General features: G+C 50.6%; 1 protein-coding gene and 1 pseudogene across 7 annotated transcripts; both read left to right on the top strand.

Moving 5' to 3' along the window:
- Positions 1-25,756, top strand: part of LOC141725842 (class I histocompatibility antigen, F10 alpha chain-like) — a 259,037-nt pseudogene that overhangs the window by 227,758 nt on the left and 5,523 nt on the right.
- LOC141725832 (uncharacterized) lies at positions 68-23,909 on the top strand. Of its 7 annotated transcripts, none has more exons than XM_074529957.1 (6): positions 68-228; positions 7,789-11,488; positions 11,882-11,939; positions 15,577-19,852; positions 20,450-20,544; positions 21,500-23,909. In XM_074529957.1, exon 2 carries the CDS (start codon positions 7,812-7,814, stop codon positions 8,991-8,993), a length of 1,182 nt encoding a protein of 393 aa, XP_074386058.1. In that variant the 5' UTR covers positions 68-228; positions 7,789-7,811; the 3' UTR covers positions 8,994-11,488; positions 11,882-11,939; positions 15,577-19,852; positions 20,450-20,544; positions 21,500-23,909. The 7 variants fall into 7 exon arrangements, with proteins under 7 accessions (XP_074386058.1, XP_074386057.1, XP_074386056.1 ...); XM_074529956.1 differs by having other exon boundaries at positions 20,442-20,544; XM_074529955.1 differs by having other exon boundaries at positions 20,450-23,909.

Raw genomic sequence — 25,756 nt, 5'->3', positions numbered from 1 at the left:
CCGTGTGCAGAGCCCGGCCCTGGCTGCGATTGGGCGATGGTGCCGTCAGTCGTGGTTGTGGCGCGCTGATTGGTGGGAGCGGGGCGGAGCAGGGCTCCGGTGGCGGGCTGAGAGCGGTCGCGGCTCGGCAGCGTTGCCCTTGTCGGTGCGTGTGTGCGGGCCGGGAGCGGCGGCAGCGGCCGGAGCGCGGTGAGGCGGCGGCGGAGCTCGGAGGCGGCCGCAGCGCAGGTGGGAGCCGCGCTGGGTTGTGCGGGGGCTCGGGGCTGGCTGCGGGCCTCGGGGGCGGCAGGGGGCTCTGGCGGGTTCGTTGTGCCGTGTCCGGCCCGTGTTGCCGCTGGCGTGAGGGCGCTGCGGGAGCGGCTGCCCGCGGTCTCCTTGCGGCCGCTGCCTCGGCAGGAGCCGCTGCCGGAGCAGCGCTGGCTCGGCCCGGTTGCTGTGGCTGGGACAGAGGGGGCTGCCCCGTGCCCGGGGCTGTGCGGGGAAATTGCCGTGGCCGGAGGTTTTTGTGCCCAGAGGAGACAGAGGAGTCCTGTAAAAGTGACTTTATTGCTGAGCAGAGGGAGAGGCCTTGGGCAATTTCCTTCAGGTGTCTCTTAAATGCAGGCTCCTTTATATTTCCCCATCCTCATCTCCCTCTCCCTTTGCCCACTGGCTGAGGTACTTGGAAGGTTCAGACTTCCTGATGCGCGAACTGCATGTCTCCCTTACGATGGAAACCCTCCCCCCCATATAACATCCGATATTCGTGGCTCTGTTAAGTCTTTTTTCTTCTCGAGGCTCAGGATTTCAGCGGCACTTAGTCTGAGCAGCAGTCTGTGTTAATTAGTAACATTTTCTGACACTGATGGTTTCTCCCGTTACTACAAGTCACTGGCCCCATCTCCAAGCAGATTCTCACATTGACTTGTTTTTTCTAACTGGGTCCTCTTTCGTTTAGGTATTATTTTCAATTACCTCATTCCCTGTCATTTCCTGGGCATTTCTGGATCAGGAGGCCTGGCTGCCACCTGCATACCTGTGAGAAATGACCATTTACTTTAAAATTTTAAAGTTTTATTAAACTGAAACAAACAAAACAAAGGACTGAATAAGGTAAAAGGGAGAGTGCTGCCAGCATGCCTATCTGCCAGATGTTCATCCACTAAATGGCTGCTCCACCTTTTCTACGCTGGTGTCTCATCAGTCAACCCTGGCACCTCCCAAATGCCAGTCAACTCTTCCTTGCCGTCATTGATGGAGAACTTCATGCAGCTCGATTGGAGGTGCGGTGTTCCCCATTTCTGCCTGCCCTATGCAAGGGGCGCATGTGCTGCCCTCCCTCCATGTGACCCCGACAACCCTGACAACCGAGGCTCTCCAGTGGCAACGTTACAGGAGGGGATAGGGACAACGAGGAGAACAGAGGTTGTCCAAATTACAAACAAAAATAACGTAACCATACATCAGCAAAGTTTCTCTTAACATACAAAAAGTATTCATCCCTTAATTCCAAGAGCCAATCGTCATATTACCCATCTATAACAATCCCCTTGCTCACCTACTGAATGAGCTGCACTCTCAAGGTGTGGCGCGCGTGGTACAAAGATGAGAGTTACTGTAACACATAAGAGGAGAAACAGCTATTGTTTAACCCATGGTCTGCCAGGGAGCCACGAAAATGTGTCCCATTCCCATTCCTTCCACGTTTGGATAGGTGCCTGAGCTGCTGTCTTATTTCCTTTGTTTTCTGTTTCACCACTTTTCCATTGTCATCTCCTTGCCAACAGCAGTTTGAGTCATTTAATTTTCCACAAACTCCTCCTTTTTCTGCTAACAGATGATCTGATCCCATCCCATGGTGAAATGTTGTGTTCCTCATTTCAGTTCATTGCTCAGCAGAAAGGTCAGGAGCTGGAGCTGTCTGGTTGGTTATTATTGCAAGGGCAGCTTGTAATCTAATGATGCCATTGAAATGAGAAATGGGTTCTGTGGCTCCTGATATGAATTGGTTCGGGTTCCCAGGAGCTGGTCCATGGTGTTGCAGGATTTGTTCTGCTGGCCGTTCATCTTTTCCCCATTTTTGGGCCCTTCCTCAGGAGCCAGGGCTGCATCAATTGACCACTTTTCTCTAATTAAATCATCAAATCCTTGGATTCCCAACCGATTTCCCTGAATTTTTGGCAGCAAAAATCCCCAGTGCTCTGATACACCCTATATAACATAGACAGTGACAGCACATATTGGAGTGGGCAGATGGATGATTCCTCCCCACTTATTTTAGTGAAGTTTTCACAACATTTTCCTTTTGCTGTTTCCTTTTGCAGCTTCACGGTTTCTGTTGCAGGGTCAGAGCCCCCTGGGCTCTGCCTTGAGCTGTGCAAATTCCATCAGTGCCAGCAGGCAGAGCTTGGGGTGAGGGGCAGAGGGAATCAGCCCAATTCCTGCCCTAGGCAAGAGACCCAGGTGCATTGTCCACACTTTGCCCAGCAGTCTTAAACTGAACCTTGTGTTCCAGTGCAGCAATCTGGTATCTCATGTGTTCCCTCCCCTCCACTGCTTTTATTTTTCTGCTTTTTTTAAACAATATTCTGTTAACTGTTTACAAGGTAAACGGTCACCTTTAATGCTCTTCTAGGTTTTAAAAGGCAGCCTAAAGTGAATATGGAAGAACCCATAACAAAATTTTGCCATCACTAAGGGCTATGCATACGCATACACAAAAACCTCCCTCCGCAATAAAAATTTCTGCTACTTCCCTGAAGAATAAAAATTGTCTCTCAGAACCCTGGTCCAAACGTAACTGACAATATTAAAGTAAGATTGTTAAGAAAAAAACATTCTGATGTTGTAATCTTAGCACTGAATCTGGAGGAAGAACAAAAACTCTCCAACAATATTTTTAGTGTTAGATAATCAAGGCATTACTTGATTCTGGCCAGGATGTGCAACAGAAATAATTTCATCTGCCTATAGCCAGGCTGTGTAGAGAAAAATCATTCCATAACATGTGAGTTTTACTAGATTTATCCTGAACTTTCTACAGTCTGACACAATATAAATCCATTGGTTTAATATTCATTGTTTAGAAGTTGGGTTGTTCTTAGTATTTGGTTTCCTGTTGGACCCGGATTTCTTCCCCTCTGATGTGAATTCAGTCCACACTCCTGGATTTCCTTCCCAGCCTTTTCCAGCCCAGTTGTCTCCAGCTCTGCCGGGGGCAGTGCCTGGGGTAGCTGTTGGTTGCTGTTTGCTGCTGGGCAATGTTGATGTTTTGTTGCTGCTCGTTATCTCTGTGGGTGTCTGTTGGGCTCTTCCCAGTCTATTAACATGTTAAGCTCATCTCTATTGAATGCTGTCACATCCTATAAAAAATAATTCAAGACTCCTTTCCCCAAAGCAAAGGGAAAAGAAGCACAATTAGAGAAATAATTTATTTTTATAAATTAAATTTGAAATTATTCTTTTTTAAAATACCTGTATAATTGATGCAGTGATTGCTGAAGCAGTCAGAATTGTTTTTGCCCCCCTGTTAGGTGCCATGGTGTCAGCAGAAGATATTGAAGCCTTCCTGCTCAGGGCATTTCAGTGCCAGGCTCTCACAAGCACCCAGAGCTGCACAGGTTGAGCTGAGCATGGGGCGGTGACCTGCGCTGTGTCTGATTGCCCTTCCTTAATAACAGCCTGTCTTGTAGCTCTTTTCCCTTCTGCTGCCCTTGCAGAGCCATCCACAAACACATTTTCTCCCTCAGGCCAGGGAATGTCCCATCATCAATCTGTCCCAGCCTGGGTCTGGAGCTGTGTCCCTTGAGTGCAGTCCTGGGTTCCTTGCCAGCCCCTCTCCAGGCTGTTCAAACAGGAGGCTGGGTTAAACCCTTGCCCTGTCCTCAGTTCTAAATCCTCCTGTGCCATTGGAGAAGTTTCATACTGTAATAACCGAGCCCTGCTCATCCATGTAGAGGCTCTTTTGATTGTCAAAGTTTTATCTTGATGCCAGACTTGAACTGTAGGAGATCTTACTGTTGTCATCAGTTTTCAGGCCTCAGTTCCTATGGAAGCTGTGGCTGCACAATTCTGCAGACATTGAGGCCACTCTCTGGCCACTGTGTTAAACATTTTAACACAAGAATTCCTTTGCCATGGCCCTGTTTAATATCTGCCTATAATGCAAATTCTTTTTCCCTGTCTGGAAGGCCCAGCTCAGCCACCTCAGTTAATCTTCATTTTAACACTTGAAAATTCTGTGATTCCTCCTTGTGTCCATCCATCCAGTTTGTTGACTGGCAGGATAGGAGTGTTGTAGGGAGAGATCCCTGGCTCCAAAACCCTGCCTTTAACAGGGACTCAGTACCAGGCTGTGAGCCCTTCCTTCCCTCTCTTGGAACAGGGTATTGATTTTAGACACTTCTTGTCCTGGTTGCTTCAAAGTCATTTGGGGAGGCTCCATATCAAATTGTCTGTATTTTTCTGGGGCTTCCCACACTTCTGGGTTCACTTCAGCATAATCCTTGTCAGGTTTTGGCACAAAGGTAGAACAGAACTAGCCTCTGTATCCCCTTTTACAGTATTAAAATCCAGATCTCAAATTCCTTCATAGTTAATTACAATCACTGGAGGAAAAAAAAAAATTAATTCTTTTCAAACCTATCTCCCAGAGCTTCTAATAGTGGTTGAACAAATCATACCTGCTCATCTTTCCCACTCATTCCCTTAAAAATTAAAATATTCCTTTACTGTTTTGCCCATTAGGTCTGAGATTCAGGGTGGATTGAGAGGCCCCTGTGTCCATCAGGAAATGCCTCCTCTCAATGCAGACCCACCCTGAATGTTCTCAAGGGCTGCAGTGTGGAGGGTCCCTGGTGTGATGGGAGCTGTGACAGCCCTGGCAATCCATGTCCATCAAGGGGTGGACTTGCTGGTGCTGAGGGTGCTGCTGTCTGTGCTTGCAGTGTCCTTGTGCCCTGCAGCTGGAGCCCTGGTTCCTTGCCAGGGGCTGTTTGGGTGGGCTCTCCCCTGCCGAGGAGGGCAATGCCTGTGCCAGGTGCTTGTGGCCGAGCTGTGCCCTGGGTGCTGGGGCCCCCTTGGGCCCTGGGGTTGATCCCTCAGGGGCTGTAGGAACTGTGCCCTGGCCTTTGCCTTCAGCTTGGCCTTTTGCTGCTCCCTTCTTGCATTCACCTGCTGTGCCTTTGTGCCCAAGTGCTGCAGGGCCTTCTTGTGCCCCTCCTGCAGCCCCCTCAGTGCCTGTGGGTTCTCATCCTCTGACAGCTGCTGAGCTTTCTGCAAAATCATTTGTTTTCCAGCGACCCAAAGAATATCTTGATCCGTCCTTTATAATCGACATTTCCCAGGTTTTCCTTGCTCCTCCTCCCTGTGCTCAGGGTGCCCTCCCCAGCCCGTAGCCCAGAGCCGCTCCCTGTCCTGCCGCAGTGTCCAAAGGCGCCCCCCGGCGGGCAGGGCCGGCAGCTGCACGGGGCCGGGCAGCGGCCGGGGCGTCCCGCAGCCTCCTGGGGGCCGGGGGCCGCTGCCGGCCCTGCCCGGGGCTGGTGGGGTCAGGCAGCGCCCGGCGCTGAGCCCCGGCTGCCCCACAGCCCCGGCCCGGCCCCGCAGCTCCCCACAGGCCCCCAGCCCGTGCTCCCGGTGCCGCAGCTCTGCGCCCGGTGCTGCCGCTGCCCCCCACAGAGAAACCGCCTGAAACCCTGACCTCCTTGTTTTCCTCTCCTGGAAACCAGGGATACAAATGATCAGCTGACAAAGGTTGTGGATAAGACCCTGCTGAAAAACATCCCAATCCTCAGTATTTTTCTCTTCCTCCTCTTTTCTTTTTCTTACCACCTAGATTCCTCTTGCTGCTTCTTGCCTTAACCGTATTGCTGCACACTCCTCTTCACCCAGTCTCTTCCCAGCACACCAACACTATCCATCCATCCATCCCCTGTTGTCTAAATCCCTTCTCCGCTTCCCTTATTGCCTCTCTGGGTGTCCAAGTCCTTAATTACCTCTGGGGAAATGTGCAAACTCCCTCAGCTTCTCGGAAGAGACCCTTCAGAGATAGTTTGGGATCATCATCCCTTTGGCACAGGACCCCTTCCTGGCTTTCTCTTTTCTGCCCTGCATGGGTGCCCTGCCATGTTCACTCCCCAAAGATCCCAGTGCACTCACTGATGAGATTTTCAGTGCTCTCTCCCTGCTCACTCTTCAGAGCCCGCCCTGATGTGTCACTCTTCTGTCTCGTGGTCACTCAGGTACCCTATCAATCCCACGTGCTGCTGTCCCCCAAGGGAGCCGATCACCCAAACTGGGTGAGGCACCTTCAGCTGCACTCACTGCCCGCTGCTACATATGGTGGAAGGAATTCCAGACGCGTCCCAAGGTGTGTGGAAAACTTGACATCACCAGAGGTTTCTGTCCACAAAGCAGACAGAGGAGTCCTGTAGAAGTAATTTCATTCCTCAAAATAGGGAGAGCCATAAGACATTTCCCACGGAGTCTCTCCAATTGTTGACCCAGCCTCCTTTTCATCCTAATTCCCCCTGGGCACATCATCCTTTCCCTTCCCCTATTGGCTGAAGTACTTGAGAGGTACAGACTCTCCGATCCACCTACTATGTACTCCCTTTACATGCTCCCCAGTTTTGTATAGCAAATGATATCCATGGCTCTGTGAAGTCTTTGTTCTTCTCGAAGTTCATGAATTTAGCAGGACCTTGGCTGAGCAGCAGTCTGTGTCATCAATTAATAACGTTTTCTGAAAATGATGGCTTCTCCTGTCGCTTCCTTACGTACAAGTTCCTGGCTCTATCTCTGAGCAGATCCACAGCATCTGTTTGTAAAGACACTTTCCTCTTCTTCCTTTCATGGGGGTCTCCCATTTGTGGGACATCCCCCCTGGAGCAGGGTGTCCCCCCTTGCTGCAGCCCCACCCTCAGGCAGTGCTTAGCCAATCATAGCACATGGCGCTGATGACTCAGTAGTTGCCAGGCAGACCCGCAGCTCCCAGCGTTCCCCACCTGCGCCCCCCCCTCGGCCCCAGCGCCCCCCTCGAGGGATAATTTGGGGAGGTGGGAGTGGGGCAGCGCCAAGGCCGGGCCCCCCCGCGCTGTCCTGGCGGGAGCGGCTGCAGTGGGGACCGAGTGCGGGCGGGAGCGGCCGAGAGCCCAGCGCTGCCCCAGCCCGACCTGCCCCAGCTCCATCCCTGCCCCTGCCGTGGGATGCTGTGGGTTTGGGGGGAAGAGGGAGCCGGCAGTGGGTGCCGGGCCTGGGGCAGGAGGAGAAGGGAAGGAGAAGCAGGGTTGAGGAACAAAATGGTCAAACGATGCACGTGGGAGGAAAAGGTGGGATTGTGCAGGAGAAGGAGGAGTTGTAGGAGGAAGAGGAGTGTGAGGAAGAGCAAGGAGACTGGATGTGTAGGAGGAGCAGAAACAGGAGGCACCAAGGTTCCATTTCTCCCTGTATCTGATGTTTGCCCCCTAGCCCCAGTAGCATTCTCTCCTACCATGCAGCAGGTGACTAGGGAAGGGGAATCCATGCTTTTCACGGTGCTGTATCTTGGTGTTTCTGAGCTTTATTGAGCTAAATGTTGTTGCCTTGATATTTTGGTGTGTGAATCTTTATATTTTGGCGGGAGTTTTGGTGAATCATTATGGTTTGGGAGTTTTTGATCTGTGTCTTGGTGTTGGGAGAATTTTTGTGCTGAATCTTGGTGTTTTGGAAGTTCTTACAGGCACAACATGCCCAATGACTTCCTGAAATAAATTTGGGCAAGGAGGAACTCGCAGTCCAAGATGCTCTCATTTTCTTTTTTACCCATACCAGGATTTTTCATTCCTCGGGCGTGGATGGAGGATGAGGAAAAACCCTGGAGATTCCGCACAAGGAGGGGCTGCAAACCCAGCCCCAGGAGCTGTGGGGAGGAAGGAGCCTCCCTGAGCCAAGAAGGCGGCCGGAGATGCAGCCAGAGCTCAGAGCTGGTGGAGAAGCCTCATGGCAGGGAGAAGCCTCATGGCAGGGAGAAGCCCCACAAGTGCTTGGAATGTGGGAAGGGTTTTAGTCGGAGCTTAGACCTGACTGAGCACCAGGTGATCCACACTGGGGAGCAGCCCTACGAGTGTGAGGAATGTGGGAAGCGTTTCAGCTGGAGCTCCAGCCTGAGGAGGCACCAGAGGATCCACACTGGGGAACGGCCCTATGAGTGTGAGGAGTGTGGGAAGAGCTTCAGCCAGAGCTCCATCCTGATGCAACACCAGAGGATCCACACTGGGGAAAAGCCCTTTGAGTGTGGGGAATGTGGGAAGAGCTTCAGACAGAGGGGGAGCCTGATGCAGCACCAGATGATCCACAGCGGGGATCGGCCTTATGAGTGTGGGGAATGTGGGATGAGCTTCAGCCAGAAGAGCCACCTGATGCAACACCACAGGATCCACACTGGGGGAAAGCCCTATGAGTGTGGTGAATGTGGGAAGAGCTTCAGCCAGAGCTCTGGCCTGAAGAAACACGAGAGGATCCACACCGAGGAAAAGCCCTTTGAGTGTGGGGTGTGTGGGAAGGGCTTCAGCATGAAGTGCCAACTGACAGAACACCAGAAGATCCACTCTGGGGAAAAGCCCTACAAGTGTGGGGAATGTGGGAAGAGCTTCAGAGAAAGCTGGGCCCTGATACGGCACCAGGTAATCCACACAGGGGAACGGCCCTACACCTGCTTGGAATGTGGGAAGAGCTATGGGTGGCACTCTGACCTGAGAAAACACCAGCAGAGTGTTCACTCTGGGGAGAGGCCCTACGAGTGTCCTGAGTGTGGGAAGAGGTTTCACAGGAGCTCCGATCTCCTCGTACATGAGCGGAGTCACAGCGAGGAGAGGCCGTTCCGCTGCCCTGACTGTGGGAAGGGCTTCAAGCAAAACTCCAAACTCACCATCCACCGGCGCATCCACACAGGGGAAAGGCCCTACAAATGTCCTGAGTGTGGGAAGAGCTTCTCCACGAGCTCAGTCTTGACCAAACACCAACGGAGGCGCCACTGAGGGAAGCCCTGTGAATACCCCAAGTTCAAGAAGAGCTTCATGCGCTCCTCCAACTCCATCCCCCATGGGAGGATCCACATTGGATGATCCCCAGTGACCCTCATTGGGCAGAGCCCTGATGATCCATGGTCCTGGTGATCTGTGTTGGGAAGACACCTGGCTGGGTGGCTCCACATCTTCCTGGCTTCCCGTGGGCACATGGATGTATACAGGGGCAGGAACATCCATTGGGACGCAGACCAACAATGGGAATTCATTGGGGAGAGCGGATTTGTTGACTTTCACCCCCATAAAATCTTTTGCATTCAATCCTATCTTCTGGTGGCATCAAGGAATACTGAATGGTCTTGGAGGTCTTTCCCAATTTCAGGGATGCCACGATTTTGATTTCCTATTGCCCAAAGGTGTCTTTGGCAGACAAATGGTGAAAAAGTGGAGAGAAGACCAAGATTTTTGAGACAGTGGGGTAGAAACTCCACCAAAAAAGGTTCTTCCCTCCCACCAAGCACATAGGTGCTCTGCCAGCATAGACACGGAAGTCCTTTTCTTTTGGCCTTGATTTTCTTTTCATTTCTCTTCATCCTTTTAAAATATCTTGATATTGGAATAAAAATAAAGACATTGAATTAAGATATGCATGTGGTCATGGTAGGATACAGACATGGAGAGCAACATGGGGACATATGGTCATGGATGGGAATGGGGACATGGGCATGGATGGAGATGTGGGGGACAATGAGAGGGATGGAAACATGGTGGGGAGACAGCCTTGTGTGAGGACATGGTGGAACATGGTCAACGACATGTGGGGACATGGCCATGGCCAGTGCCATGGGGAGAACTTGCAGGGGATGTGGGGGGTGCTGGGGAGGGAGTTGAGGGAGTTGAGGGTTCCTGGGAGGGACCTGGGGCTTGCTGAGGCTTTGGGGACCCCAGGCTGAGCAGCTCCAGCTCTGCTGAGAGACCCAGGGGGAGGTTCTGGGGCAGTTGCTCAAGGACCCCCTGACCTGGAGCCCCAGCCTGTCCGGTTTATCTCGGCTGTTTGAGGGGCCTGGAAAGGCCCGGGGTGGCCTTGGGGCAGCCCGCGTATCGAAGGACGAGAAGAGGCTTCAGTTCTTCTTTCGGTTTTTATGTTTATTAATTGTTTATCTAAAAGATGTTCTTTCAGCCGAACAGAGATCTGTTCAGCAGTCAGCCATGGGCACACTGTGCCGTCCCCCGGACCGCCACGTATCTTTATACCCATTGTTACGTATACAAAATTTATCATTTTTCCCCAATACCATCTATTCTTATAACTCGGTGTACTCTCAGTAATAACCAATCCAAAGGTGCCACCGTGGCCAAAGAAGATGGAGGAGAAGAGGAAGAAGAAGGAGGGCAGGACACACCCCAATTCCTCCATCTTACTCCTCTAAACCCCCCTGTACATAAATCCTAAACCCTGTGTCTCTCCCTCTAATTAGCTAATCTTTTCGCCATTCACCCCGGTGAAGTCCTCTTATCTTCATAAAGGTGTCGTCTCCCGTGTAGGGTCAAAGTCCTGCCACCAGACACTTCTGGCAACATTCCAGGACTCCCGGGCCCCCCAAGGGTGGTCTCGGGGGCCCGGCATCCCAGGACTCAGATCCTGAGATCCCACACCAGCCAGGCATTGGGCTCCTGGAAGGGGATGAACATCCTTGTCCCCAGGAAGAAAATCCCAGCGCCCCCAAGGTGTCAGGGGCAGCTGAGACCACAACAGGGAGGGGAAAGCCAGAGAGAACTGTCACACTTCTAAGCTACACCCCAAAAGTCCCAAAACTCAGGGATTGTGCCCAGGAAAAAGCATCCATGAGCTGCCATAATTGAGGGAAAGGGGGGATCTGACCCCCCCAGACTGAGCAGGAGGGGCCTGCAACCCCCAAAACCAAGCACAGAGGCTAGGGTTGGGGCTGACGGGATGATGGGGAAAAGGTGGAAGAGCCTGGAAAAGAAGATTCAGAGAGAGCGGGAGAGGGATGGGACCCCCCAAATTGAGTTGAGACGGGTCTTTGGGTTGGGGGAATGATGTGAGATGGGAGGGAAAGGTGAGGATGTCACAGAAAAGAAAAAGGGATGTTCCATGGGGATCCCTTTGTGTCTCCATCACTCAATCCCTGGAGTGATTCCCTGAGTCTCTGGAGGGGAATGGAGCCACACTGGGTGGGTCCCCAAGCCCCCTGCCCATCCCTGGGGGGCTCAGGGGGAGTTCCCTCCACCCAAAAGCTGGTGGTGCTGTGACTGTGGGAGAGAGGTGGAGGGGAAGGGGGAGTCTGGGGTGGGCAGGGAGGGGGAGCAAGAGGAAGAGGAGAGAGAGAGGATGAGGGGGAGGAAAGGAGGAGGGAAAGGAAGAACAGGAACAGTAACAGGAAGAGGAAGAGCAGCAGGAGAACCATGCAGATCCCTCACCCACCCACTGAGTCCACAGCTCTCCCTGGTCCCGGCGGCATCGATCCACCCTCCACATCCTGCAGGTGAGCAGGGAGGGGGATCTCATCCCACATCCCTCAGAGAATGTCCAGGAGGGGTTTTTGCAAGGGAGGGGATGTTTGGATCTCACAGAACCCATCAGCTGAGCCGCAAATGCCCCTTGGAGGGGTCTTGGAGGACCCACATGGTGATTGCCTGGTACCAGCAGGAGTAGGGGTGTGACATTTTGGGGCTCGTTGGGAGTGAGAGAGCAGGGAGGAGCAATCCCAGAGCTGGGGGATCCCAGCAGCCTGGAGGGGTGGGGGAGGCTGGAGATGAGCAGGGTCTGGGCTCACCAATAGTGAATGAGGCGGTGACTTCTGGCGATGGACTTGATGAACAAGGGGCTAACCCTTTTTCCCCCAAGTCAAGATTTGTCAATCCCAAACTTTGTCCAGATGGAGAAGAAGGAGGAGGCTGCGAGGAAAAGGAAGATGGCATGGGACACTGAGGCAGGTGAGGAGAAACTCACTGCTCCTTTCCCCCCCCTCTATTACAACGACCTGATGAAGATCTCCAGGGTGAGAGAAGGACAAGAATCTTGTTTCATGATCAGAAGGCTGGATTTATTGATATATGATATATAATACATTATGACTATACTAAAACGAATAAGGAGAGAAGTTGCAGAGGCTGCTAACCTAAGAATACCATAGAAAAGAGTGAATAACAAAGTTCTGTGTCCAGCAGAAAGCAAGGACAAACTCTCCTGTAAGTGGTCAGCAAATCCAAACACTCACAGAAGCCCAATCACCGCTGCACCTGTTACATTCCACACCAGCCGATAACAATTGTTTACATTCTTCTTCTGGGGCCTCAGCTTCCCAGAAGATGGACAAATCCCAAAGAAAGGATTTCTATGGAAAAATGTCTGTGACATCTCACCTTTCTAAATTGTATAAATTAAAAAGAAAAATGCTGATGTGAAATGAACAGGAAATTTCTTCACCTGTAAAATATACAATACTAACAAATTACTAAAACAATTCTACAATCTAAGAAAATGCAAAAAACAATGCAAAGAAAATTCAAGTCCAAGCAGCTGAGTTTCAGGAACAGTCCATGAGCTGAAGTTGTTTCTCTTGGGATATCTGAGAATCCTTTTTGGTCCTGAAAACAGACTTGCTGCAAAAGAGTCCCATCAATAGTTATCAAAAACCATTGACAGTCTTACAACAATTTCAAACAATTTCAAACAATTTGAACAACTTTGGCATGTCCTTTTCTGGCCCTTCAATGCTTCAGTGCTTCAGAGCTGCTGCCCGCTATTTTCAATCTTTTTTATTTAATTTTTTTTTTTTGATCGAAAAAGAAAAGAGCAGCAGCTGAGCAGAGCAGTGCCAGAGAAGGAAAGGCCCTGGGGGCCCTGGCCCATGATGGACCAGGAACCCCAAAACTGGCTTACAAAGGGGGGCCAGGACCGGTAGGAGAAATCACAACCCCCAAAGGCATCAGGAGGCCAAGTGATGGCCCTGGCCCAGGAACTTCCTGAGCCCAACAGCCCAGGCCAAACCCATGAGGCAGGCTCTGCATTCCCACAGGCCTGCACCCTGCTGCCAGTACAATGGCAGCACGAGTGGGGACACGCTTCCTTTCCCCAAAACCACTGAGGCATGCCAGCAGCAGGGAAATAGAAGCTTTCCCCAGAAATCCCATCTGGGGTCTGGAGATGTTTGTTTTCCACAGCAAACTAGCTATGGTCTCCTCCTCCATCTGTGCCCTCTTCCCCTGCAATGCAAATGCATCAGGTTTGTCTCTCATCCGACCCATGGCTTCCTCCCCACCCCCTCCGGGCTGGGGACCAAAGGCAGAGCTCTCGGGATGCACCTGCCCCCCGCCACTAGGGCGCAAGAGAGGCGGCAGAGATGGCAGCCTCCATGGGACAATCCCCGAAAAAACACCCCCCAACCCGCCGAGAATGCTGATCTTGAAGGCAGGCAGACGAACTGCCCCTGCCCCCAGCTGTCGCGCACCCCCCACTCCACGGAAGGAGAGACCAGGCACCAGGGCCGCTGTTACAGAGGCAACCTCTCCGGGATGGTCCGAGCCTAAACAAACAGCCGTTTCCTCCGTTTGACACCGACACGGAAGACAGAGTCTCTGATAGCGGCAGAACTGCTGGGGCGGCCAGTGGAAGCAGCGGGGGGTGCCAGAACCAGGGAGGGAATCACGCTGGATGTAGGAGCGGCTGCGGGCTGCTCCGAGGGTCCCGCAGGTTCGGCGCTGTGTCCAGCACCATCCTGAACAGGGACTGTCTCGGCTTGAGGCGGTGAGGAGGCCGATGGAAGCAGCGGGGGGGCTGAAGGGGCTGGAGAGAATCCCTCCTCTGCTGAGCCAGAAGCTGGAGATGCGTCGTCGTCGCCTGGCGACTCAGCAGGCCCAGGAAGTGTTGTTTCTGCATTCTCAGACGCAGGCGGGGAAGCCGGTGAAGCGACGGGCGGGACTGCCTGGAGAGGCGGAGACAGGATCACCCGGAGAGGCGGCCGCGCTGGCAAGGCGGGTCTTGGAGGCGGCCGCGGCGCTGGCAGGGGCGGGGGGGCCTCGGGGACTGGTACCACCCCCATCTCTGAGCAGGGCGGGGTCCGAGAGGCCGGCGGTGGCAGGCCCACCCACTCCCAGGCCCCCTGCAGGGGAGAAGGGGGGAGAAGAGAAGGTTCCATCTGCACAGGCTCCGGAGAAAGAGTAAAAAAAACTTCTTTGCGCGGCGAAGTTTCACCCCCCCGCCCCCCGCCGCGAAGCAGGGGGGCTGGGAAGCTCCAACTCATCCCCCACCGGGTCTTCTCCCGCTGGGGACGGTGGAAATGGGGCCTGCCCATAGCAGTTAGAAATCTATGGAAAAACAGCTTCTCTCCGTTTCAAAACTGGGAAGAGCTTTCTAAATGCTGGGTAGACAGGAGGGAAGATGCGTCCCTGACTCCAAACGAATTGGAAAATGGAATCCATGCACTCCCACACGAAAACATCCAAAACGTATAGGACATCAGTAAAGAACCCAAAGAGCTTTGCCCATCGAAAGAACTCATAGAGATCTGTTGCTGAAGAAAAAAACCATCTTCTCTACACCATTCTTGCCAGAGGGCAATAAGTTTCTCCTCTGAAGGAGAGAACTGAACCTCTTCCTCCAAAGCATGTGTCTGCCATACGAACAGCCACAAACTTCTGAGGGCTGGTTCATCAGGAAGGGCTGAATACTCTGGGATAGAAAAGCCAACAGTACCTTTTGAAAGAGTCCAGCATGTTCTGGCTCACTTCACGGTTCTGCTGCTCTTTCCAAACATCTCCCGGAGGGTTTTCAGGTTCTGTTTGTGGTCAGCCTTGGCTGTGAACTCTGTCCAAATCAGGATCTTCAGTTCTTCAGCTCCTGGCTTGAATCCACTTCTGTGGTCACTTCAAAGCAACCATCACATGCTACACATACAGGATTTTACCCAGTGCAGCAATTTGCTGCTCTGGTCCTATCAAATTAATTTTTTCTCTGACACGAGGGGTCACCAAATATTACAATGACCTGATGAAGGTCTCCAGGGTGAGAGAAGGACAAGAATCTTGTTTCATGATCAGAAGACTGGATTTATTGATATATGATATATAATACATTATGACTATACTAAAACGAATAAGGAGAGAAGTTGCAGAGGCTGCTAAGCTAAGAATACCATAGAAAAGAATGAATAACAAAGTTCTGTGTCCAGCAGAAAGCAAGGACAAACTCTCCTGTAAGTGGTCAGCAAATCCAAACACTCACAGAAGCCCAATCACCGCTGCACCTGTTACATTCCACACCAGCCGATAACAATTGTTTTCATTCTTCCTCTGGGGCCTCAGCTTCTCAGAAGATGAACAAATCCTAAAGAAAGGATTTCTATGGAAAAATGTCTGTGACACCACTCCTCTGCTTTATCTCCCATCCCAGGATTGCTCTCAGCTGCAGGACAATCCCCTTCTCTATCCTGATGGGGATGCACTGGGTGGATCTCCTTCCCTCTGGCATGGAGGCAAATCCCATCCTCTCCTTGTCCATCCTCCTTCCTCTCCTCATTCTATCCTTTTTTCCTTCTTCATTCCTTCCTCTCCTTTTCTTTCCTTATCCCAGGCACTGAACTGCTGAGGGAGACCAGGGAGGAGAAATCCCCATGGCAAAACCTCATGGAAGAGGCCGTTTTGAGAGTCTCCACATCAAAGGAATCCAATGGGGATGAAAAGCCCTGGAGATCCCACACAAGGAGGGGCTGCAAACCCAGCCCCAGGAGCTGTGAGGAGGAAAGACTTCCATGTGCCGGGAAGGCGGCCAGAGGGAGATCCAGACAGAGCTCAGAACTGGTGGGGAAGCCTTAGGGTGGGGAGAAGCTCAACAAGTGCTTGGAATGTGGGAAGGGCTTGAGAGGGAGCTTTGGAGCTGAGACCTCATCCAGCACCAGATGATCCACACAGAGGGAATGGCCCTAAGAGTGTGGTGAATATGGGAAGAGCTTTGGGCAGAGCTCCAACCTCATCAATCACCGAAAGATCCACAGCAGGGAGAGGCCCTATGAGTGTCCTGAGTGTGGGAAGAGGTTTCGGACCAGCTCCCATCTCCTCATACATGAGCAGATTCACAAGGAGAAGAGGCCCTTCTGCTGCCCAACCTGCAGGAACGGTGTAAACTGCAACTCCACCTGTGCATCCACACCTGGGAGAGGCCCCTGAGTGTGGGAAGAATTTCTCCAGGAGCTCTCACTTGACCCAACACCAACAGAGGCACTGGTAAGGGAAGTCCTGTGAGGGCCCCAAGCGCAGAAAGAGCTTTCTGAGTTGCTCCAACTCCACCCCCTATGGGAGGATCCACACTGGATGATCCCCAGTGACCCCTGTTGGGCAGAGCCTTGGTTACGCCCATCCTGGTAATCTTTGATGGGTGGGGGGAATATGCTGGAGAGATTTATTTCCCCTCCTTGTGTTGCTGTGATTTGGTTGGTAATAAATTCTCTCCCTGTGCCCAGGCTGGGTCTGTGATGCTCATTTTGGGGTTTGATGAGGGATCTCTCCCCATCTTATCCCAACCCAGGAACTCTTGGTTAAATTCTCTCTGCCCTGTGCAGCTGCGGGGGCAGGGCCAGAGTGGCTTTGGTGGGTGGCTGACATCAGGCCAGCATCACCCAGGCCATGGGCACCCCTGAGATCCCAGTGTGGTGGTGCATTGCCCCCTCCTCCTTTCCAGGCTGCAGTGTGATCTGAGAAATGCTTGTTAGCTCTTGTCCTTGGAAACAGCACCTGGGTTTTGCTCTTTCCAGACTTATCAGAAATACTGTCTGCTCCCAGGAACTGCAAAAAGGCTCCTGTTTTCCTTATGGCCAGCCTTGGAAAATATTCCTGTTGCCTGAATGGCACAACATTCCTTTCTCACACTTTCAGAGGAAGTGCCAAGCCAAACTGTGGCTGGGATGAAACACCCTTGTGACTGAAGCCCACTCTCTTGTGGCCCTATCAATAGCAGTCCAAAAGGAGACCCTGTGAGCTCTCCTGGGCCACTGTGGGCTGTGACCCTCAGTCTCCCTCTGAGGGGGCCTCTCAGAGGCAGCAAACCCTTGGGATCATGCTGGATCATGCCCTCGGGTTTGCTCTGCCTGCAGGATCACTGAAACGTGTCCTGGCTGATACCCTCACTCCTCAAGGCCCCAACCTTCACCCAGCAGGAGATGCAAAAGCATCTGAAGGGAGGATTTCAGTGACCTCTGAGGGGAATTTTTCACAGGTACCTTGCTTGCACTGACTGTTTCCGTCTGTATACATTCCCCTGCACATGTGTGACCATGATTGAAAAGGGTCTTGTCCAATTAAACATCTCCCAAGGCTGCAGCCATCTCAGTGGCCAGGACCTGAAGGGGCCTGGAGTTCAAACGAATGACAGCATCCAGACCGGGTCTTTCAAATGCGCTGTATAAGGGGGGCTTGGGAAATAAACTGCCTCTGTTGCCACATGAAATCAGGGCTGAGTGGTCTCCTCTCCCCCCATACGTGACCTAACACGTAGTGACCGCCAAAGTGATCAGGACTCTGCCATAACCTGGCACAGAGCAAAGGAGACACATGGCAAAGAGCCGGTACAGTGTTTAGAACCAGGAATATTACAGCGTAAAGCTGGGAATCGGTGTAGAACCAGGTTACAAGCAGTGTAAGAGCTGGGAATCAATGTAGAACTGGGTTATGAGTGGCCTAGAGCTGGAATCAGTGCTGGAACCAGAATAAATACAGCGTAAACCTGGGAATCAGGCGGGAGAGCCAGCACCGTGAAAAACCAAGACTTTGCTAAGTAGACATTGGAAAGTGCTGTGAGGTTTCTAGCCCTGTTTTTGTGGACTGGAATCACCTAGGAGACCATGGGAGCTTGGATGTCAGCACCAGAAAACTCTGTAATGAAGGTACTGATTTTCTTCTTTAAAAGGAGAGGGATTGATTATGATGAATGAGCCCTACAAGCTTTGTTCATATGGTGTGAAAGCCATCAGCTGGATCAGAAGCGGCTGTTTTAGATTTGCCCTTTTGGGAGGGAGCTGGACAATATATATTTGCAGCAGCCTCTAATGGTGAGGACACAGCCATGGGTGTTATGAAGCCTTGGTCAGCAATTATGGGCCTGCTAAAACATTTGGAATATGAGAGGCAAAGGGGGAAGAGCAGCAGCACAGCTGCTCCTTTGTGTAACGCCGTGCAGGGTCTGGCGGGCCCCGGCCACTGTGAAAACGTGTCCTGCTACACTGGGACTGTGGCTGAACTGTGGAGCGACCATGGGGAGTGTCACAGCCCCGGGGAGTGTGGGAATTCTGGCAAACGGAGATCTGCAGGCTGCCCGGTGTTATAAATGATCGATTGTGAACAAAATTATTAAAAATGCAAAAAGATTTATCTTTTTGCACGACCAAAATACGGTCCTCAAAACCACCACAGCCAAAGAGACAGCATTGAGCCTGGGGTCAGCGCTGGGTGAACCAGGATCTGACCTCTATCGCATTGAAATCCCCTGCGTTCACGAGAGCCACTTCTAGCAACGAGATTTTATACAGTTTATTGTGCCTGAGGTGAAGGAGTCCCAATTTCTTTTGTAACTCTTCACATTCATAGCTTTTTCTTTCCGTGTGCAGAGCTGGACAAAGATCGTCTCCAGGGGGATAGTCAGTGTTGATTGACTTTGGGGAAGCCATGTATTCACATGTATAACTCTGGCAGTCCCTGGCTATCTTGATTGATGTTATCTGCAGGATGATGATCGCTCTTAGGCGGTTTCCTCCGAGGACTCCAGATACCAGTGATCATTGTCCTGGTAGTGTCCATTCTTATGCTGAAGTGTCGATCATTAACTTAGCCGTGTCCGGGAATCTTTAGAATCTGAAGAGACATCTACTCTCTGCCTGAATCTGAAGAGACATCCGCTCTCGGCCCATGTGTGGTCAGAGACACGTTCGGATTTCACAGTCTTTATAAAATATATTATTTAATAGCATGAATTATTTCTAACATTGTAGCAGTGTGTTGTAATAGCCTCTTTTAAACTTCTGGGTCCCTTCCCCAGGTGTGCCAATAACCCCTCTTCCCTTTCCCCCCTCGCCCCATGCTGGGCTGTCAATCAATTTTGACAGTCCAGCAAGGCGTCGTGTGGTTCGTCACTTTCAAAGGATGCCCCTCAGGCCCAGAGGTCATTGGCCTATCTGGGTGTCATCCTCCCCTGAGACCCTGCCCCTTCCCTCCCCCTCCCCCTGGGAGCTTAAAAAGGTAATCAGACCGTGCGGTCGCGATTCTGTTGGAGCTGTTGCCAAGATTCAGACCTGTGTGACCATGGAATAAAGCTCTGGATATTAAACCCTCCAGCAGAATCCATCTCCTTTGTCTTCACCATTGCCTGAAGCCTTCCTCCTGAGATAAACGGAGTTCCTACCAAGCCTGGACTTGTTCAGCTGCCCAGCTGCAACCACCAGGAAGCTAAAGGTGTCTATGGGGCGATACACCACAGCTGCCACCTTTGGCCCAGCAGCAAGGGTCAGACTGGTCCAGGCACAATCTACCTGGTAATATTGGGATTCTTATTCCAATATTTGGCATCCCTGGATGGGCCAAGCAACTCTGCAGCCCCAGACGGACTCTCACTACCTCGGAGAGGCTCTGGCAGCCGTGCACCCAGCTGAAAGAGCGTTGGTTGCTTCGCTCTCAGCTAGAGACTTTGGGAATATTCCCAGAAGAAGTTTCGTGGGCTGTTCGGCGCCTCTGGAAAGCCCAGCTCCATTTTGGTGATCAGATTTTCCAGAGGAAGAACAGGGTAGCCTCTCTTGCCCATAGAGAGGTCCTGTTCCAGTGAGGAGACCTGCCTGGACCCTAGTCAGCTACAGCTTCCATTTCGGGTGAGTATCTCTGCTCTCGGTGGAGCAGAAGCTCAAAAAAACCCAGACTCTGCTGTGAGTTCTGTTCCTTTTTTCGCCTTTGCATTTTTGGCTGCGCAGCCTCCACAGAGGGAATCCATTGTGTTCTATTTCTGCCGCATGTGTTGCTCTCTTTTGGAATTCGCGCCGGTGGGAGAGTGCTCTCTGCCTTTCCCCCCAGCACGGCAGCGCAGCATGCTCGGCTCTCTGTGCGGGGGAGGGGGACTCTGCTCTCTCTCTCTCTTTACGGGGGAGGGGATCTCTCTCTGTGCGGGGGAGGGGGGCTCTCGGTACACGCGGCACCAGAGGCCCCGGTTTCAGCTTGCCATGTGGCGTGGCTGCTCTCTCAGCTCCACGGTGGGGTTGCATTCCACGGCATGCAGACACAAAAAGAGCAGGCCAAGGGAATAAGGGTAGCAAAACAAATCAAGCGCATGATAATATTAATAATTGTGTAAGTGAAGCAGGTGCTTCAAAGACCAAGTCTGCTAGTCCACTGTTAAAAGTGAAACAAAATAACCTTTGTTATGATTTAGGTGATCCTATGTTAACCACGTCTTCTGTTAATGAGCCTTACAGGTTGCAGCTGACAGAGTCACTCCACCTGAAGGACACTGACTGGCATTTTGTCTCTATCAATCCTGAACAGAAGGGTACTTGGAACCAAATTCGTTGTAAGTACATCATCACTGGGGACAAAAACACACCACAAGAGATCGAGATTGCTCCAGGAATGACAACATCAGATCCCAAGCAATTTGTTCTCGGCCTGCACTGTTTCCACCCACCCCTGTTTCTTCCCAAGGGACAAATTGTTGCACAAGCTATCCCTGTACCGTCTTTACCTGAAAGTACTGAAAAACAAGGGCCCACAGTCGCCCCGGGTCCAAGTTATTGGGACAGATAAACCCAAATTGTGGTGCAATGTCAGTGGGGGTGGGGAGTCTAAACGCATTGAGATGCTTGTAGACACAGGTGCAGACTGCACAGTGATTCCAGTACAAGACTGGCCAGCACATTGGCCTTTGCAAAATGTTGCTGGTCACCTTCAAGGTGTAGGAGGTCTGCAATTAGCAAGACAATCCAAAAGCATTATTCAAATCGAGGGACCAAACGGACAATTGGCAAATATCTGTCCATTTGTGTTAGATTTTTCGGAACCCTTGTTAGGGAGAGATTTAATGGCCCAGTGGGGTGTCACAATTGATATTCCAGACTCTCCACAGCATTTTTGTGCAGCAGTCATTGAACAACAGTGCCCCACCCAACAACTGAAGTGGAAAACAGACAAACCAGTTGATGTGAAACAGTGTCCGCTCAGTAAACAAAAAATAAAGGTGCTTGAGGAACTAATGGAAGAGCAATTAAAAAAGGGCCACATTGTGGAGACCATGTCCCCATGGAACTCTCCAGTGTTTGTCATCCAAAAAGCTGACAAAAAGAGATGGCGACTTTTTCACGACATCCGACAAATTAATAATGTAATTGAAGATATGGGTTCTCCCCAGCCTGGTATGCCATCCCCAACAATGCTTCCCCAAGACTGGAAATTAGCTGTTATTGATATTAAAGATTGTTTTTTCCAAATCCCCTTGCACCGTGACAATGCACTGCGTTTTGCATTCTCAGTCCCTTCCATCAACATGGAATCCCCTATGAAAAGGTACCATTGGACCGTTCTTCCTCAAGGCCTGAAGGTATCGCCAGCTATCTGCCAGTGGTATGTCTCTTCCCTGCTTTCCCCAGTGCGTGCAGCCACAGAGAAGGCCATCATCTATCATTATATGGATGATATCCTTGTGTGTGCCCCAATGATGATTTACTCACACATGCGCTTGACCTAACGATCGATGCATTGATTGTTGCAGGGTTCAAGCTCCAGGAAAAGAAAATTCAAAAGATGCCACCTTGGAAGTATTTGGGCTTAGAAATTGGAAATAGGACCACTGTTCCTCAAAAACTAGAAATCAATCCAAGGATCAAGACCCTTGCGGATGTCCACAAGTTGTGTGGGTCTTTGAATTGGGTAAGACCATGGCTCGGTCTGACTAACAAAGACCTTGCCCCTCTTTTCAATTTATTGAAAGGGGGAGAGGACTCAGGTGCTCCTAGGTCTATTACCCCAGAGGCACGGAAAGCTCTAGAAAAGGTTCAGATTGCAATGTCCACAAGACAGGCCCACCGATGCCGGCCTGACCTGCCATTCAAATTTATCATCCTAGGAAAGTTGCCACACCTCCATGGAATTATTTTCCAGTGGGAAGAAAAACAAACACCTAAGGCAAAGGACACACCAAAAAAGGACCGGGACCAGAGGGACTCTCTCTTGATCATAGAATGGGTTTTCCTCAGTCACAAAAGGTCCAAGAGACTGACAAAGCCTCAGGAGCTGATAGCAGAACTGATCCGGAAAGCAAGGACCCGAATCATGGAGTTAGCAGGATGTGATTTTAAGTGCATTCACATTCCAGTTGAGTTAAAATCAGGTCAAAATACTATGAGGATACTGGAACAATTGTTTCAAGAAAATGAAGTGTTGCAGTTTGCTCTGGATTCCTACTCAGGACAAATTTCGGTGGCGCGGCCCGCTTGCAAATTGTTTGAACAAGATGTTCAATTTACTTTAAAATTGAGAAGTGCTCTAAGTAGGAGACCTTTAAAGGGGGCTCTGACTGTCTTTACAGATGTGTCCGGGAGGTCCCACAAGTCTGTTATGACTTGGAAGGATCCTCAAACCCAGCAGTGGGAGACAGACGTTGTAGAGGTGGAAGGTTCACCTCAGGTTGCTGAATTGGCTGCGGTTGTTAGGGCTTTTGAAAGGTTCTCAGAACCATTTAATCTGATTACAGACTCTGCATACGTGGCAGGAGTAGTATCCAGAGCAGATCAAGCAATACTGCAAGAAGTGTCTAACATCGCACTTTTCGAATTGCTCTCAAAACTGGTAAAGTTAGTCACTCACTGAGAGCAACCATTTTATGTGATGCATGTCAGGTCACACACTGACTTGCCAGGGTTTATCGCTGAAGGCAACAGAAGGGCAGATGCTCTTGCTGCACCTGCAGTGATGGCCACTCTCCCAAATGTTTTTGAACAGGCAAAAATCAGCCACCAGCTTTTCCACCAAAATGCACCTGGCCTGGTTCGTCAGTTTAACATCACTTGAGAACAGGCCAAAGCTATTGTGGCCACTTGCCCAAATTGCCAACAACATGCACTCCCTACAGTGAATACGGGAGCAAACCCAAGGGGACTGAACAGTTGTGAACTGTGGCAAACAGATGTAACACACATACAGGCTTTTGGACAGCAGAAATATGTTCACGTTAGTGTAGATACCTTTTCTGGAGCGGTCTGTGCTTCTGCCCACACAGGAGAATCATCTATCGATGCTATTAAGCACCTCTTACAGGCTTTTTCTTTCATGGGCATCCCCAAGGAGCTGACAACTGATAATGGGCCTGTTTATAAATCCAAGGAATTTGGGAGCTTCCTGCAACAATGGGGAGTAGAGCACAAAACTAGCATCCCCTACTTCCCTACAGGTCAAGCCATTGTAGAAAGAACTCACCGTGATATTAAAAGGGTCCTGGACCAGCAACAACAGGTTCTGAAGGTAGAACCTCCCCACATCCGGTTATCCAGGGCACTATTCACAATCAATTTTCTGAGTTGTTCTTTTGACAGCCGGAACCCGCCCATCCTACACCACTTTGGGGGGAGCAGTCACAGGTTGATGAAAGAAAAACCTCCAGTTTTAGTAAAGGACCCTGAGACTTGGAAAATGGTGGGACCTTACAAATTGGTTACTTGGTGTCATGGTTTGAGCCTGGCACAGAGCCAGTGCCCCCCATGAAAATGCCTTCACCCTGGTGTCTGCTGTGAGATGTGACCAGGAATAAGCAAAACAGGCTTTAGCTTAAACATAAAGAACACTTTATTACCTAAACTACAGGAAAATAGGGAAAGACTATAAGGAAAAGAAAAAAAAAAAAATTGAAAACCTTACAAAAACTACTTTCCCCCCTCCCCACTACCTGACTTTCCCAATCCGATACACTTGGGGACGTGGATATGCCTGTGTGTCCACCCCCTCTGGTTTAAGGTGGGTTCCTTCCAAATGGGTAAAGCCCTATGTTCCCAAAGTCTCAGAGAAATCTACAGAAGCACCCCAGGTTGCTCACGCTGCCTGGAGAAGAAAACGCCGCACACGTTCTCTGGAGGAAATTCCATTTAAGCCTCCTATCAGGAATAGTTTGTAATATATGTTTGTTTCAAGTTCTTGTAGCAGTTTAGATCCCACTGTTTGTGTGTAGCCTTGAGATGCCATGAGACCGAGCCTGCTTCTTGTCCTACTCGTGATCATCCCACCTGCGATCTCCTACCGCAGCCCAAACCACATATGGACTACCTTGACAAAGGCTCTCAGACATCAACAGAGAAACTGACGACTAGTTGAATGGACTGTTCAAAGGCTGGGGACTCTCGGGCTGGTTGGGATCTATTCTGAAAACTGTGTTTTTAGTGCTGTTTATTTTAGTTATAGTTATTGTAGTTGTTAGCATTGTTTTTGGACTAATCAAATGCATGGTTCTCAAGTTAATTTCAAGCTCATCCCCCCCTCCTGAAGTCTACCATTTGGAAGCCCTCAGTGCTCCAATGGATGACCTGGAGGCCTCAGTGGAAAACACTGACCCGTCTGTAGAGGAAGAACCGATTTACCAACCATGGTTTGGCAAGCATTCTGCACCACAAACACAGTCCTCTTCTTTTTAAACAAAACTAGGGGGAGATGTTGCGGTGTGTTTTAAACTTCCGGGTCCCTTCCCCAGGTGTGCCAATAACCCCTTCCCCCTTCCCCCCTCGCCCCCTGCTGGGCTGTCAATCAGTTTTAACATTCCAGCAAGGCGTCGTGTGGTTTGTCACTTTCAAAGGATGCCCCTCAGGCCCAGAGGTCATTGGTCTGTCTGGGTGTCATCCTCCCCTGAGACCCTGCCCCTCCCACCTGGTTGGTGGCTCACCTGTCCCCTCCCCTCCCCCTCCCCCCGGGAGCTTAAAAAGGTAATCAGACCGTGCGGTCGCGATTCTGTTGGAGCTGTTGCCAAGATTCAGACCTGTGTGACCATGGAATAAAGCTCTGGATATTAAACCCTCCAGCAGAATCCATCTCCTTTGTCTTCACCTTCGCCTGAAGCCTTCTTCCTGAGGTAAACGGAGTTCCTAACAAGCCTGGACTTGCTCAGCTGCCCAGCTGCAACCACCAGGAAGCTAAAGGTGTCTATGGGGCGATACACCACAGCTGCCGCCTTTGGCCCAGCAGCAAGGGTCAGACTGGCCCAGGCACAATCTAACTGGTAACATTGGGATTCATATTCCAAGACCCGTTTATGATTTTATGAGAATTACCTTCAATTTTTATAGTTTTGTTCTAGAAAATAATTTTAAAGTTAATGCTTATATTATGATTTGATTATTGCTTTTGCTTTTGATTATTTTTGATTTGTTTCAACCATTTGAAAATTGTCACAAAAATAATACTATTTTAATTAATTAACCATTTTGAAAATTGTTATGAAAATAATACTGTTATAATCAATATTAATTATATTTGTTTATAGTCTCCCTTTTCCCCCTCTTTTTCCTATCCTTTCTTTTCCTCCTTCTTCTCTCTCTCTCTCTCTCTCTCTCTTTCCTCTCTCTATCATACTATCCCTATTTTTCCAGGTTATACTACCAACATACGGTGAGTTCTGCAGACTCATCAACGACACTCCAGAGCCCTGCGGATGAAGATCCCTCAAGACAATAGTGAGTCACGGGGTCGTTTGAGAGTCTGTCTGAAATATCCCTCATCTGCCTCATGATCGTCATTGGGGGGGGTCACTG

This window comes from Zonotrichia albicollis, chromosome 31 (genome assembly GCF_047830755.1).
Source record: "Zonotrichia albicollis isolate bZonAlb1 chromosome 31, bZonAlb1.hap1, whole genome shotgun sequence".
Lineage (NCBI taxonomy): Eukaryota > Metazoa > Chordata > Aves > Passeriformes > Passerellidae > Zonotrichia > Zonotrichia albicollis.
This window is presented reverse-complemented; position numbering and strand designations above follow the sequence as displayed.